Source organism: Sander vitreus, chromosome 21 (genome assembly GCF_031162955.1).
Source record: "Sander vitreus isolate 19-12246 chromosome 21, sanVit1, whole genome shotgun sequence".
NCBI classification, from domain to species: domain Eukaryota; kingdom Metazoa; phylum Chordata; class Actinopteri; order Perciformes; family Percidae; genus Sander; species Sander vitreus.
The window spans coordinates 8,238,213-8,254,666 of record NC_135875.1 but is presented as its reverse complement, the minus strand read 5'-3'; the positions used below and the strand labels follow the sequence as shown (position 1 = coordinate 8,254,666).

The 16,454-nt window shown below is 40.4% G+C and overlaps 1 protein-coding gene and 1 non-coding gene across 8 annotated transcripts; both read right to left on the bottom strand.

The window, feature by feature from the left end:
• Positions 1-92: 92 nt before the first annotated feature.
• Positions 93-174, bottom strand: trnal-aag (transfer RNA leucine (anticodon AAG)). The gene has a single exon. It is a non-coding gene; the product is annotated as a tRNA-Leu (tRNA).
• A 231-nt stretch (positions 175-405) lies between these two features.
• On the bottom strand, positions 406-15,854 carry eef2k (eukaryotic elongation factor 2 kinase). 7 transcript variants are annotated; one of them, XM_078278976.1, is made up of 19 exons: positions 15,734-15,854; positions 14,117-14,373; positions 13,564-13,623; positions 11,952-12,052; positions 9,481-9,541; positions 9,357-9,394; positions 8,015-8,186; positions 7,374-7,523; positions 7,048-7,180; positions 6,828-6,955; positions 6,152-6,371; positions 5,961-6,031; positions 4,994-5,071; positions 4,478-4,534; positions 3,523-3,654; positions 2,180-2,368; positions 1,978-2,102; positions 1,584-1,762; positions 406-956 (listed from the first exon to the last, which is right to left on the bottom strand). In XM_078278976.1, exons 2-19 carry the CDS (start codon positions 14,363-14,365, stop codon positions 847-849), a joined length of 2,253 nt encoding a protein of 750 aa, XP_078135102.1. In that variant the 5' UTR covers positions 14,366-14,373; positions 15,734-15,854; the 3' UTR covers positions 406-846. The 7 variants fall into 7 exon arrangements, with proteins under 7 accessions (XP_078135102.1, XP_078135104.1, XP_078135103.1 ...); XM_078278978.1 differs by having other exon boundaries at positions 14,117-14,370; XM_078278977.1 differs by having other exon boundaries at positions 15,745-15,853.
• Positions 15,855-16,454: the final 600 nt, after the last annotated feature.

The window sequence follows — 16,454 nt, the reverse complement described above, 5'->3', positions numbered from 1 at the left end:
CTTTTCCAGCAATTCCAGTAGAGATTCATGTTATGTATATTTGCATTACTTACCTGGTGAGTAAATTTGGTAGGGAATGTATGAAAAGATTATGGCAGCGGTGGGATTCGAACCCACGCCCCCGAAGAGACTGGAGCCTTAATCCAGCGCCTTAGACCGCTCGGCCACGCTACCTTGTCCTGCACGCCACGTGTCCAGTCAATATGGATGCCATTGATAGAAATTATTTAATCCTTAATTTCTTGGTGGGCTCCAGGGTAATACTTAATAGCTTCAATTTTACTTTTATTTAAAGTCACTACACCTTGATGTTTACATATCTCAGTGAATAATAAATTAGCTCAGTAACAGACCTTTAATGACAGAGCTCTACTGGAGAGAAAAAAAACAGGAAGGAGTGTGAAGAAGTGTTTACCAATAAAAAGCAAACTTTATTTAACAGTTTTATACTCCATATATATATATTTTTTTTTTACATGCATTCTTTCAACATAACGTTTGGGGGCAAAGTAAGTAAACCATTTTCTTTGTTTTGATCCAGCCATTCTCTTTCATACAACCACATTCACTTAGTCAAAAGGTAATCAAAGACAGGAAAAAAGACAAGAAAGACAAGAAAAGCCAGGATGACTCACAAGCAGGAAAAAAAGGACAAAAACCAAATTCAAGTCTGATCCTAGAAGGCTGAAAACACACACACACACACACACACACACACACACACACACACAATTTGCAAAACATTTTGTAATAAAAATATGTAAACTGTAGCCATTCAGGTTGTATCCTAAATATGTAAAAAAGAACTCCTGTGGCCTTTTTGTAATAAAAAATGTTTGTCATGTATCACTCCTCCATTAGTGCCCAGGCTTCCTCAGCTTTCATGTAGTACTGGTTAGCCAATCGACCTTTCATGGCCTCTATTGCCGCTTCTGCTGCTTCTGTAAACAGATCACCTGTAGGAAGGGATGGCAGGAGAGGTTAGGAGGGAAGCAATTAATCAATAGCATCAATTAACTTGTAATAAATGCAGTTAGTACAAGGCTGGTGATACTCTACATTGTTCTGAATTTTGTCCATTCCTAGTATATTATTCTACATAATGGGTACATTGCACTGAAAATCCTCTTTTATGTATAAAATGCACAACTGTTTAGGCTCTAAAAAGTTCGAAACTGTAGTCAGTTAAGATTCACAGCAATTACAATGGATCACAATGACAACCCAGAGTGTCATAAGTCTCTCAAACCACTTCTCTGCTGTTGATCTGTTTTATTAGTATATATTGTTGGGATTGTTGGGCAACGCTTTTCCAAATAAATTGCAAAACGCCCCTTTTCCCAGCAGAGCTTTGGAGCTATAAGGAAGCAATAGCATGAGATGGAAAGAGTGTATTTAGCCATGTTGTGGAGATCATATGGATCAACAGCAGAGACATGGATAAAGCAACAGTGATTTGAAAAGTTTCTATTACTTTTTTCCCCTGGTTGAAACAGGGCAAATTCCAGTGGAATATTTCCTAAAAGTATGCAGGTATATTCAGGTATATTTAGCACAGTGAGGCCGGAAGAATGGAGTCGAACCTGCTCTCTGTGGGTCTGCGCTAAGGTTGTAGCCTCCCAGTTGGTACATCTCTGCCACTCTGGCCAGCAGCAGGTAGCGAGGCTCGTCCTGCGTCCCATCAAACTCTCCCCCCTCGTCATAGTCTGACATGGTCAACACACTGTCATACCAGTGAATCGCTTCCTTCCAGTCCTGCATTCTGGATGATTGAAAAATAAAAACCAAGAATGCACAGGATCAAAAAATGTTTGCTTCCTTTAATAAAAAAAGCTCCAGAAATCCTCTAGGGGGCAGCATTATCATGACTGTTGGACCAGGATTTGCGTGTTTAATAAAGGATATATTTATCCACTGACTTCAAACTTAAAATTACAAGTCCACTGTTCAGACTGAGTTAAAATAACTTTCACTGACCTGTCAGCGGACAGATTGAACCCAGTATCAAAGGCTCTGGCCACTATGATCATAGAAGATCTGTCACCAGCCTCAGCAGCCTGCAGCAGATACTTAAAACCTTTCATCTTGTTTCCTGCATTATCCTACCAACAAAACAGACATATTAGAACACAAGGCTGCACAGTGCACAAAACCAAAAGGCTAAATAACTGTGTGGTACCTCCAGCTCCACGTCTGAAAGTATGTGATGAGGCAGCTGCAGACAGCACTGTCCCAAGGCTACGATGGCCTCCAGCTCTCCGCACAGCGCGGCTCTCTCCAGGTGCATCATGGCCGAGTCCTGATCCCACTGCTCGTCCTTCTCACAAAAGCGACCCGCTTCATGGTACCGCACCATCGCAAGGTGGACCTGGTTCAGGAGGAAGGACATCCGGAATACATTCAACCAATGAAACTAACCTAAATCAACAATCAAATATAGCCGCAAGCGGCGGGTTCAAACCCTTTTTTCGGTTTCACTTGTTACAGGTACCTTTCACTCACATTCATACACTTTGAGATCAGACTGCAGGGCCTGGGATCGAACTGCCAAGCCTTCTGATTGTTAGGCCAACGCTCTACCGGCTGAGCCACAGCAGGCTTGGGAATCGGCCCAATCGCCAAAAGTCAAAGCAGCAAGCAGCATTGAGCCGATGCTAAATCGCCAAAGTCAAAGCCGCAAACAGAGTTGAGCGGGTTTGTAGCTTCACAAAACCACTTCAGATGGTTTAATGCTCTATAGAAAAAGTGGTGAAACCAACCGCACACCTGTTTCATCGCTACAATAGATGCAGCAAGTCCTGCGATTTCACCCCCTTTATCGGATTTTAACGAAACTTGGTACGTACGTTCAAGTCGTGGTGTTAAATGTCTCCATCAATTTTAGACAGGATTGCTACAGCAGAACTCGATCTCTCTCTCTCATATATGTATGTATGTATATTTTTTTTCCTTCTTTTTTATAGAGCACATTGAGCTGGACTGGTGTTTTTTCATGTCAATTGGACACGTGTGAGGGGCGTGGCCTTTCAAACTTTTGCCCTAAGTTATAGCACCATCATCAGGCCGAATTGCATCATATTCTTTGGGGAGCATGAGCACATCAGCATCAGTTATGGTGACAATTTTCATGTCTCTAGCTCATTCCAGCCCCCAGTAACTTGAGAAAATGCATAATTTAACATATAATGCTAAATAGGCCACACCCACATGCGGTCTAAGTATGTTGATTTCTTGTATACTAGCTAAAACAGTGTTCTACAAAGGTTAGTATACATCATATACGTTTGTACTGTATACAATTCATATATAGGAGACAGCAATAGTCCAGCATTTCATATGTGCTCCTTTTTCTCTGTTAAGACAAAACACATCTGTGTATATTGGTAGGTTATGTGTGAGTTCTTGTAGAATTCAATAATCTGAAGGTGTATTGCTGCTTTAGGTAGGCAAGTGTGCGTTGATTTCAATCCAGCCACATGTATAATCTTTATTAATGTCGAACCAACGAATCTGATGTTTTACCTTTCCAAGGATCGACTGGCCGATCTTCTTCTGCAGCAGACTGTCCAGTCGCTCCACCTCGGTGGCCACACAGGAGGGCCGATGGACGTGAGAGCGAGACGAGTGGTAGAAGCTCCACTTCTCCTCCGTCAGCTGAGTAGGGAAAGGCAGTCGAGATATACAGGAAGGAGAAGGAATGATGAAGGTAGAATGTTACCTCCTGTTCTTTATCACAATAATCAGAAAACTAATTAAATGACGACGGAAAATGAAGCGCAAGCTGACAAATCACACTGTCAGGGTTGTACCCATCCAGACAAGTCTGCTTTTGTTTTGTTTTTTACTGATCAATGACACACAGCTGGATGGCATCATCCCTGTTGGCCTCAGTGAATGCAAAAACCATGTAAAGCATGGGAACAGGAGCACACACACACACACACACACACACACACACACACACACACACAAAGTTGTCATTAGCAAGATGGCGGAGTTAGTGAAATAGAGGTAGATGGTTTTTCGTTTCCAAATGTTTGTTTTTTTTGCTTCTTTGTATTTTGCATTTTCAGTCTGTTTTCATTCACTCTAAAAATAAAGGAAGAGTTGACATGGAAACACTGGCAGCTTGTGTACTCAAATTTCAACTTGAGAATCATGCTTAATAAAGCTTTATAGCACTAAGACAGCAGGCAAACGCCTGGCTTCACGAGCCTCCATGCAAATAATCACCCATTCGTTGGCAGCATTGTATGAATTTAAGTTTGCAGAGACTCTTGGAGGAGCTACCATCTTCCTCTAATGAGGGAACACAAAGAGCAGGAGGAGCTGAATTAGAGGAAAGGTGAGGAACGGCTTTTGTCGGTAAATTGGAAAAGTGAAGAAAGACAAGGATGAGGAAAATTAGAGGAGGGTTATTTGATGATGGTGATGATGATTATGAGGTCTACACACTGTTGTCTTTATGTTTGTTTACCCGTCTGACACTGTCCTCATCCGACTCAGAATAATGTCTCTGGATGCGATGATGGGCCTTATAAAATGGGATTTATAAAATTTACAGTTAGACTTCGAGAACTGAGAACTGAACTGAGAGAAAAAGAAATGTTAACAGACTAACAGCTGCTGAGAGAACTGAAGGACAGAGGAGAGTGAACTACATATAGTAACAAGTAGCTCTTGTTAGTCTAACATGTTTGTTTAAGATAACATGCCAGAGTATGCTTACAAATGTGTCTAAATACATATATACTGTATATTTTAAAAGTCAGCTCAAAAATGTATTTCTACTTGTAAATCTAATTTGGACACTAGAAATACATTATTCAAACAAGCTATACCATATCTACAATATATTATATGTCTACTTGGTAAATGTCAGACAAACAAATACATTTCTTGGCATTGTTTATCTATAGGTTAACAGTCTTTGTGACGGACTGCTAAAAAAACTTTTTCTGGACGACAATGAATGTCAAATGGAAATCTTTACCCCATCTATGTGGTCATTTGGATCCCCATCACTCCTCATCTCGCTGGGGTAGCCGCTGTCCCCGCCGCTATCAGATTCCTACAGACAGAAATAAAAATGAAAAAAATAAAAAACAGCGGCGTGACTCGTGAGTTGTGTGGCAGCACTGCAGGCAGTACAGCTCAAAGTTCAATCATGTTTCCTCCGGCTGAGGAGCATCTGAAAAATCACGTCTCTCCTTTCTCGTGCTGATATTGAGGATGTCATTCATGCTTTTACATCATCACGTCTAGATTATTGCACTGCATTGTACTACCACTTTGGCTGGTTCAGATCGCAGCGGCTCGGTTTTTAACAACATTTTAACTTTTATAAAGCATTTCATTAATTAGTAATCCCATAGTTGTATTTTTTTTAGTTTTAGTATCTGTTTAACTTATTTTATGCTTTTTATCCTGTTTAATTCTGGTGATTTATTTTTGTGATGAATTAAGTTTATTATTATTATTATTATGATGAGTATTATACCACGGCCAACACTTTTAGCCAAGACTAACTCTTTTATTCACCTTTGACCCAAATTTCATTTGATCGCCTGACCATTCGGCAATATGACCTACATATTACTATGTATACATACAGTACATGAATATTATCAAAAATGTTGAGGTAAGATACTGAACATACAGCGCCTAGAGGTGAAAATGTTGATACTGTATGTATGTAAGGGACGGATGAAGATGACTGCAACACATATTTGCAGCTTCATTTACCTGGACTTTACATATTTCTTTACTGAAAATAGATGCTAATGTAAAAGGACCAAAAAAAAGATTAGCAAACACGGAGCTCTGGGGACTCAACATGGACCTGAGGTAAACTGAATTAAAAACGACAATTTGGTTATGGGAAAATATTTGGCTAAATGTGACACAGCATCACTTTCCTGTGCTTTGTCTGGAGCTGCATTCACCGAGTTATTGCTTACCTTGTGTTCAACTGTGTTGTTATTATTATTATTGATTCTTTCATGTTCGTGCATTCCAGTAAAAGAAAAACCTGTAAAATGTGGAAATAATACAAGACTAGTTACAATGTGGACACCATGATGAACCACATTCAAATATACTGTTACACATGTGCAGTATGTAATTATAATAATAATGTTCATGGACGTACCAATAGGGGACTTTCCCATAGATCCATGTGGAGCTTGCGGGGAGCAGGGGAATATGAGAGGGGAGCAAGGGACTGAGTCCACGTCGCTCATGCTCTCGTCTGCAGAAGACGTCTCAGACAAGCGGGATAACAGCGGAGGTGCCCGGCTTCCTGACATGGTACGAACACGAGGAGAACCGCAGTGCTCCTCGCAGCCCCTTAGCACCGTCTGGGCTGACTTCTGAAATTAAACATGATCAATGTTTATAGAGGAAACAGCAACAGAACAAGCGGAACACACTGAAGATACAGATAAAGCATCCGTCTTCTGCTAATCCTGCAAGTGAGTTAGAGAGTGAGTGTGTGCAGGAGAGCAGGAAAGGTACCACTTCTTGGACACTGTTGTATTACTGCAATTCTATCAGTCAGATTTAATTCATGCGGCACACTTTTCATTCTTTTCTCTTTCTTTGTACTTTTTTTGGCTACATATTTAGTTGTTTTCTGATCAAAAACTAATTCTAATACAGGAAATAACAGCCACAGTCATGCCTAAATATGGCAACTGTAAACAACATTTCTAATTGCAAGGGACATTTTTCTCCCCATTTTGATTTATTCTTATCATTATTTTTATGAACTATTTTTTCTGGCCCTGGCTCTCACTTCATTTATTATTATTAAAATGTTAAATTACAAGTAGTTTGTCGGTGCAGTCCAGCTGAGACTTCTCTGCAGGGGAAAGGTCAAAAGGTGTCAGGCCCATACTCTTGCAGATCTTGTTACACAGGTGGGAGTGGAAGAACAGAGCCATTCCTCGCACACCTGGAACACAGGTATGATCAGAATGTAGTCTCTTGAATAATTTCTAACCATGAATCTAGCCACAGTTTATCAGTATCAAAAGAAAACTGTACCTAGATTTCCATCTCCGAAGTCAGTCCCCCTTTCTGTGTGGATCTGAGGGTCAGTGTACAGATCTCCGACTCCTTGGATGTCCACCACGATCAGCTGGTGGCCCGATCGCTCAAAAGTAAAGTGACTGAAGGCCTGATGGATACAAAAGAAATGAAGATTATTAAGTTATTAATTCAATTCAATTTTATTTATAGTATCAAATCATAACAAGAGTTATCTCAAGACACTTTATAGATGGAGTAGGTCTAGACCACACTCTATACAAAGACCCAACAATTCCAGTAATTCCCCCATTAGCTCTAACACGAAAGGTGATGCGGCTTACCTGTGGAGTGAGTCGGATGTTGTCGTCCCTCACAAAGCCAGAGTTGGAGTTGTATTTGATGTACTTGCCCTCGATGTAATGTTCCAGGTGGAAGAGAGGTTTACCTGGTCTGCCCATCATCTCTATCACACACATCTGCATGATGTCCACCTGAGGATCAGAGAGAGGTAAACAACCAGTACACATACGTAGTACAGGACCTTCAGTGCCAGTGTTTTTGATACAGATCCGAAAACATAAAAAATTCGTAGTTAAAAAAAGTAGAGCTGAAACAAAAAAATCAATTCATTCATTAGTCGATGACGAACAGAAAAAATAGCCAAAAAATAATTGCCTACAATTCTGTTAACAAAATATTTGTTTGATTTATTTTTCAAGTAAAAAACCTTTGGATTTTGGTCAGACAAATACTGGGCTCTGCAAAGTCTTTTCTCAATTTTTTGACATTTCATAGATCAAACGACCAATCGATAATGAAAATTAGCATTAGTTTTAGCCTTTAATCTAAGATTAAAATACTTCCCATTGTCAAAATAACAAGGGCTAGAGGATTGTGCTTTTAAGGAAGAATCCCTGATTTTGTCCGTACTGTCCTGTCCCGTCCCTTTGACATCAGCGGACTGTAGATGTTTCTCCTGTACCTGTTTGGGAGGTCGGTGGCGGTTGTACTCCTCTCCCCAGAGTTTGGCCTCCATTTGCAGCTTGACGTCCTCAAAGTAAACATTTCTGTCCACCGTCTCCATGTAACGCTTGGTCACATAATTAGATGCTGACTTCCAGTTGCTGCAGTGTGAGAAATTCGACAACTTCTTCCTGGACGGAAATAAGAAATAAGATATTACAGTAGTGAGCAGCATTGCAGTTACATATAAATGTAGACTCAGAGATTAAAAAAAAAAAAAAAAACATTATAAATATACATAACTAAAGCCATTTTTATCTTAGCATTAACCTGGGTCACAGAACAAAACTGCTTCAGACCAACAGTCTGAGTGTACAAATCCAACAGGAACAACATACCAACATTTCGATTAGACATGTTCTTTTTGAACTCGTTTGGGTGATTTATTTTTTTAACCCTCCCGTTGTCCTCGGGTCAAATCTGACCCATTTTAAAAAAGTTTCTATATCAAAAATGTGGGTTTCTTTCAACCAAATTGTCCAAAAAAAGTAACGTGGATGGTTCCATACAGCGCTCTTCACAAGTCAAATAAATGATCAGTTCACTACCCTCATTGAATTTGGGTGCTTTATTAAATTTTATAGCATTTGAAAAAAAAAAATGATGAAAAGAACATTGAAAAAAAGCTTTAAAAAACGTGGGGAAAAAAACAAAAACTTCAAATAAAGTGCAGAAGAAATCGACAAAGACATTGAAAAAAGTGACAAAAAACTTGGAAAAAGCTTGAAAAACAGCGGGAAAAGTGACAAATGTCGAAAAAAAAAAAAAAAGTAACAAAAACATCAGGAAAAGCGACAAAAGTGTAAAAAAAAATGTTGACCCAGAAAAATTAAAAAGTTGCATGGTCGACAGGAAGACAACACAAGGGTTAAGCTCCGGGTTTTGTCAAAACAGCTGAAGTCTCTTTTACATGTCCCACATAACTGAGGAATACACATAACAATTAGATCCCTTTTTTCTCTGTCATCCTGCAGTGTCAGGCAGAGCAGTGTTAAATCATCCAGGGAATCAATGGAGCTAAAGCCCCGGGGCCATCATTGGAGACTATAGAGCTGGTTTACTGTGATATTTTCCGTACCATCTTTGGCTCTGAATCTGAAACTTAACTTGTCAGCAGCTATCCTCCCGAGTCGGTGCAAAGAATGTGAGGAATGTGTCCTGCACCACTTATACTTATACACGCTATAAGAGACATAAACTGCTTTGTTTACTCTGAGACCACGAAGGCCTTCGTTACTACAACTCGAGGGCAATAACCGCTGTATGAGAACTGATAAATATAGAGAAATATTTCAACTTACGTTCTGAAGCACTCCCTCATGGCTCCTTTCCCAAACGGCTGAGAGAAATAAATAGGACAAAGAGATAAGGAAATTCTTCTTAAGAAAATTTATAAAACGATCAAGTTTTAGAGAGCAGTAATACCTGGGCAGCCATCTTGATATGGACCTGGTCTTTAACCCACTCTTCTGTGATGGCATTGTACCTGCGAAGAGGGACAGTGACTTAAGTCAAAATAAGATAGTTATATTGCTTATGCTCTCTCAAATGTGGCTTTCTAAAAATGTTGGATGCTCAGAACAAATAAATCTAATCACATAGAGAGTTTAGTTTTTAGCCATGTTGCAGCGTGGCTCTACGGACTGGAATGTCAGATGTTTTGTCCAACATTTTGCTCCAGACTGACATATCTCATCATATCATCTCAACTATCTGATGGATTGCCATGCAATTTGGTGCAGACTCCTTCAGGATCAATTGTAATTTTTGTGTTTTGGGACTGTTGGCCGCACAAAACAAAGTAACCTGAAGATGTCAGCTTGGGCTGTGGAAAGTATGTGATGCTAATTTTGAATTGTTTTCTGACTATGTATAAGAAAAAATCAAGCGATAAAACAACAAATCAATAATTAAAATAATCTTAAATGGCAGCCCAATCTCAGTTAATATTTTTGAAATTGCAGCTCTGTAAAACAGCACCTCCTTCCCAGCAGAGCAGCTGTGAGACAGTCCATCTGTGGGTCATTTTCTCCCCACAGAGACCAGACCCAGTGACCCTGCTGCTCTGTGGGGACAAATAGTGCTTGTTTTTTTTGTTTTTTTTCCCACCTGTTACATTACAAATCACTCACACTGGACGGGCTTCAACACTGAGCTGAACTCTTTTATCTCTTTTGAATTTACTTCAGTTACTAAAAAAACGCAAAATTGCTCCAGCCTCGATCATGTTTGCCAAGTCACTCTTTGCCTTCTGTGAGGGAGTCCGTCTGTCAACAATTAATTATTATTATTATTATATCATTATTATCATTTCTTATCATGGAGGCACACAAAACATCTCGCTTCCTCTCTAAGGAAAAAACAACAACAATGATAGAAGAATGAAACAGAGAAGATGTGTGTGATTGTAATGTGTGTGTCCTCTTTTCATTTCTTTTGGCTTTAGGGTTAAAAGGAGTTTGTGTAATCAGGGAAGAACTCATACAGTCAATATATACATGTGTACACACTGTATGTCTGGGTCAGTGTGTCTGTTTGGCTTGGCGGGGCGTGTGTCCTGAGTTAATAAATACTGCAAGAACTGTAGGTGCAGCTGCAAGTCTTCACAGCTGAAACCTGAAATGCCTTTAAACTAGTGACTCAGTATTAAGCTTTCCTCCGCCACTCAAAGAAAAGCTCATTCCCCGTCCAAAATCTTTTCTGCCAACAAACCATTTGGGCCTGGGAACACAGTGTACCGTGACATTCATTCCATCTAGTTCATACTACAGGGTGGCTTCAGAGAGGAAAGGAGGAGTGAAATTTCATGATGTGGTAAAAATAGCACATGAAAAAAGAACATGAGGGCAAATCCCACCTCCTGTCAGTCGAGTCCCAGTCCTGATAGGATATGTACCAGGCCTAACACACACACATCGAAGCAGAGGAATTCATTCCCTTCCTGCTTCTCTGCCCACACCCATTCAACTGTGTGTCGCCACCTTGATATAACGCTGCCCACGTCTGATCATGTTTATGTAGCCGCCATGTTGGCCATAATAACTGAGTGCACACTCCAGTGTTCCACCTCTAGTATGAGATAACAAAAGTAACTGGGTGAGCCAAAGAGCGTCAATGGGCCCAGTCAAAAGTTCAGTAATGTTTGTCAACAGTTAACATGAGCCAACTGTGAAACCTGCTGCCACATCAATGACAGTTCCAGACCGCTGCAGGCTGATATCAATGTGGGAATCTCTTAGTGTCCACTTACACTAAAATATGTTGCATCCTAAGCTACTTATCAATATTTTGGTCAGAAGACAGTGAAAGTGATCCCTCGTAGTGATGAAAAAGAGAATTATCAGCCGACTGTGCAGCTCCTCTTAGCTTTTAGAATAGAGTGCTTTTTTAAGATTATTTTTGGGCATTTTTAGGCCTTTATTTGACAGGACAGCTGGAGACATGAAAGGGGAGAGAGAGGGAGGGGATAACATGCAGCAAAGGGCCGGAGTTGAACCCGCTGCGTCTTAGAGTAAACCTCTATTTTTGGGTGCCTGGACAGCTCAGTTGGTAGAGCGGGCGCCCAAACATAGCGGTTTACTCTACGATGCAGCGGGTCCGGGTTCAACTCTGACCTGTGGCCCTTTGCTGCATGTCATCCCCCCCCCTCTCCCTTTTCATGTCTTCAGCTGTCCTGTCAAATAACTTTTCTAATCTTTTTAGCTAATTGTTTTGGTTTTCCAGCCCGCAATTTAACTTAATCTGTACCGTGCATGCCGCCCCACTGGCATGGCTTACTGGGACACTTAACAAAATGTGTTTCACCTGTGCTTTTCCTGCTACAACAAATCAAAATGTCTGCCATGAAAAAGGTATATTACCGCTGTTGATTCCCAGCCACACAGAGCTATTGGTACCTGTAACGAATGCAAGGTTCAGTCTCGATGTCCTCCAGATGAAACTCTGCCCAGGGGTCTGGCATGGCTTTGGCCTTTTCGATCGCATGTTTCCAATGTTCCTGTCGCAGTGAACAAACATGACTAATTAGCTGACAGAATGTGATTTTATGCAAAAACAAAAAATTAAAATTCTCTTTCACAAACAGGTTCGCTAAAGGGGAAGCTGTTTGATGCAACAACAACAAAAAGGATATTTAATTTGTACAAAGAAGGCAATTCAAATGCTTTTTTGTGCTCTCTCAGGAAACACTTTCTCCCTTTAAGAACCCGCATTGTACTCACTGAATGAACTTAAATTTCACAGTTTCTGCATTGAGCAGCTTCCTTTCGTTCTTCTAAGTATTTGCATTGAATCAGCTTTAGAGCTAGGGAAGCCTACAATGCGGATCATTTATCAACACAACTCAGGGAGATGCCAATGTAATTTAGAGTGTGCTCTAAGGAGGACACTTCTTTTGTAACAGCGTGCAAATCAGAAAAAAAGGAAGCCAGGATAGGGAAACCCACAAATATCTTCAGTACAAACCAGGAATAAAGCACACAATCTTTAAAATGACTTGGAAATCTAACAAATTAATTAACACAAAGGGTTTTAGTATGAGGCAGGCCTCACAATACATTATTAATTGGGGCTCAACCATGGTCTCTATTTCATTATAACTTACTGGTACTTTAAAATGAATGTGATCACCATGTGATGTTTCCTGGCCATCTGCAGTTGTGCCATTTTCAAAAAATAACTTTCCTGGTATGACACATGGTTCAAGTGTCACTGATAATCCAAACCTGCACCAGTAACCCAAACCCTGACCCATCCAGCACGTCTCCCTCGTACCACCCTGGCAATTAGACATGTTTATATTTAGAAGGAGGAGTTATATAACGGGAGTGTCACGTCTGGTTGTGACGAGGAACAGAAGACACATCTACGTCAGACCTTGTTCACCTGCAGAGGTTTGCAACTTCTCCATGCTGTCAGAGATATCACAGCCCAGCCACAAGACTTTAGGATCAAATGGTGCAGCCTGGTAGTGTACTTTAAACTAAGATTTCTTCGTGGGATTTGTGTCATTTTCTAAAACATTAATTTAGAGAAGCAGCCCCTTTAATAAAAATTTGCTTTCTGAAACCAAAAAGACAAAGAATATTGCACATTTGCTCCAGAAAAATATTATTTTGTTTTTCACTGTAGTTTTCTAAAATAACAGTATAACATTCCCAGTGCTTGTTAGATAGATAGATAGATAGATAGATAGATAGATAGATAGATAGATAGATAGATAGATACTTTATTCATCCTGAGGGAAATTTTAGAATATGTTATTATGTTAGTGTAAACTAATTTAATAAAGTACGGAAATACAGTGTGAAGGAAGGGAGGATGCAATGATTAGAATACACAGTCATAAACAGAGAGTAGGTGGAAAGTATGTCACTACAAACGTTTTTTGTTTTTTTTTAAATGAAAGAAAAGGACAGTAAATTACAGAGTGGTGTGGGGAGTAGGGAGGTGTTTATGGTCACTGGTGAAGAGGGAGAGGAAGAAGATAGAATTTAATCTGTAACATACCCGTGCGCTCTGAGACAAAACCTTGTACGACCGAGGTTCTGCCATCGTTTCTGTTTCATTCTATGTAAAAAGGTAAAGAAAATGGACGGCTTTTCATCAACAAACAAAATCTGACATTTACACAGCATCCTCAAATATTTCAAATAACATTAATTGCTTGTTGCTTTAAACAACAACACAAGGCCATTCATCCAAGCAGTTGGCTGGTGCACAATGGCTCCAATAAGACTGAAAAGTAGCTCACTGCTCATGTGCAGAATGCTTGAATCTGAGAAGACGTGAAAGACGTGTTTACAGGCAACTACTCTGGTACTTCCTGTTCTTTAGAGAGAGTACAGTTAAGGAGGTGTCTGACCAGCGTTACACTTCAACAAACAGACACACATGCAGGCATGCACAGATCATCTCTCCTTATAAGACAAAGAGCTGTTCTCACAGAAAATTGCAGAACTGAGTGTTTTTGGTGGTGCATGAACACAAAAAACTAAATACAATCTGTTTTTGAGCATGATTAAACAATCCTCCAGTACTTGTTGCTGGGGCAATGGCTCACCCTGAACATAAAGTTGCTCTTTGGAAGAGAATTTGACAGCTGCCGGTTGTAAACACAATTCTTCAGGTAGTGACAGATTTCTTTGGCGGAGTCGTCCAGGATGGGGCAGATGAAGTGGTCGTCATCATCGTCATCACTGGTGTTGGCGTCACTAAGGGAGGAGGCCAGCTGGTTGGGGGCACTTCGTTGAACAGTGGGTCTCTTGGCGCTGCCCTCCTCCTCCATGCTGAACATCAGGTCATCCTCCATGATGTCTGCTGTTGTGGTGACAAGAGAAGAGAGTGAGGAGCGTCAGTGGACTGAGAGAACAGTGAAGTGCTTTGAGTGGAAAGTAAAGCCACATAAAGAAGGTTTAAAGTTAATCTTTGGCAGCCATGTTAGTACTTGTTGACAACAAACCTGCATCGTGGCTGCACAATTGTGCATCCAATGCCATATGTGTTTTCTTAAATGTGGCTGCAACATGATATATCCATAGGAATAAAAGTAAAGTCAATCAATGGTGAGCATCAGCACGCAAAAGCAACTAATATCTATGTTATTCAGTACTGTAAGCACCAAAATGTTCCACTGTAATCCAGGGCAATTGTGTTTCCAGATTTTACAGCTGGCTGGTGGAGAGGAACGCAGAACCAAGCAAAATAAAGTCCCTGCACTCCTGCTGGCACAATGTGCTCCCATAGAAATCATGCAGCAGCAACCATGTTGTGTGTGTGTATATATATATATATGTTGCAGCAGTTGAATTTCCCCAAAGGGGTTAACTTTAGTTTCGTCTATTGTGACCAGTTTTTTTTAGATGCAAGTTGTAAATAAACAACCTACCTTATATCCGGGGTACAAACAACTTCAATCACTCAATCTAACAGACTGACAGACAGAACGCCTCACAGTTTCAGTTAGAAGTAAAGAGTTGAACTGACAGGGTTGCAGCAGATGCAGTTAAAATCTCCCCCCAGAACAGACTGGCTCGGTCCTATTTCTCCAATGTATCCTGATGGTCCAGGGACACGGCTGTCTAGTGGGCGGATCGATCGAAATATAGATAATATCGATCAATATCAGCGTAATAAGGTCGATACTTTAGTTTCAGTTTCTCTCCAGTATGCACCGCTGCGGTTTCATCAAAAAGGAGACCTGGATGTCTGTGCAAGTGCCGCTGGTCAAGTCCTGTCCAGGTCCCTGTCACAATGCTGAGCAGGCCCACTTTGCTCCTCCTCCCCCCTCTTGTGATTTGATGTTGTACCGTCACGTGACTCAGCGGCGCCAGGCAAACAAGCAAGCAAGTAGCCAGGCCCGGCAGCAGGACACATACACACAAAGCAGTACAGAGATGGAGCAGAAGAATGAGGGAGGAAGAGGAGCACTGTGTGGCTATATTTTCAAGCCGAAAATGAAACAACGGCAAGCTCTATAATTTCTGAAAAAGGCTACATTAGTAACACTAAGATAAGCTAAGATACATTGGTAACACAACACATTTATACAAGCATGCCATATGACAATTCTGTCCTTGGTTTTAACTTATAATCCAAATGTAAAATTACAAAAACACTGAGGCTAAAGGTCATGAAAATCCATCCTCCTTAATTATTAAAAAGTATCGGCGATATTGACCCTGTATTTACTTGGTATCGGATCTATACCAAATACTGCAGTATTGTACACCACTAGCTGCCTGGCTTCGAGAGGCTGTTTCGTCCGCCACGGCACCGTGAGTCCTCCGCACGTACAACACTTGTTTCTGACAACCCCGCCCCAGCGTTCTGCTGCTTTCAGGGTTATTGGAAATATAATACAGACATTGACAGATGATATGGGCAAAAGTAGAAGAATCTGTCGAAATGTAAATACTTTATCAAAAATCCAAAGCAAAAAACAATCAAAATAAATACATTTGGGCCGGCTGAGACTAACAGGTAATTAAACGTTTTATTTAATATGTAATATTTAAAATATAAACACTAACACGCGAAGATGGTAGTTACAACAACGGAAGAGCATTTGAAAGCAGCACTGGACAAATTACACTTAGTAACGTAACGTAACGTTACTCCACCTTGTGAGGAAACTCAGAGAGAAGAACAAGAATTTCCGACTACACATATAAGTTATATACTAGGTAGAGTGCAACAGGTGACATGTCACACAACAAAATGCAAGCTAGACGCTATGCTAACTTATTTATGTGCAGCATGTTAACCAAATTGAGTTTGGTAGTTAACGCTAGCTACCCCGTGTGAATGGTCAGCTAACTTGACTAACTAGCAATGAGACGTTAGTATTTCTGTGAAACCGTTGCCGTTCAGTTTGTAATTTAACGTTACATACAACTAAT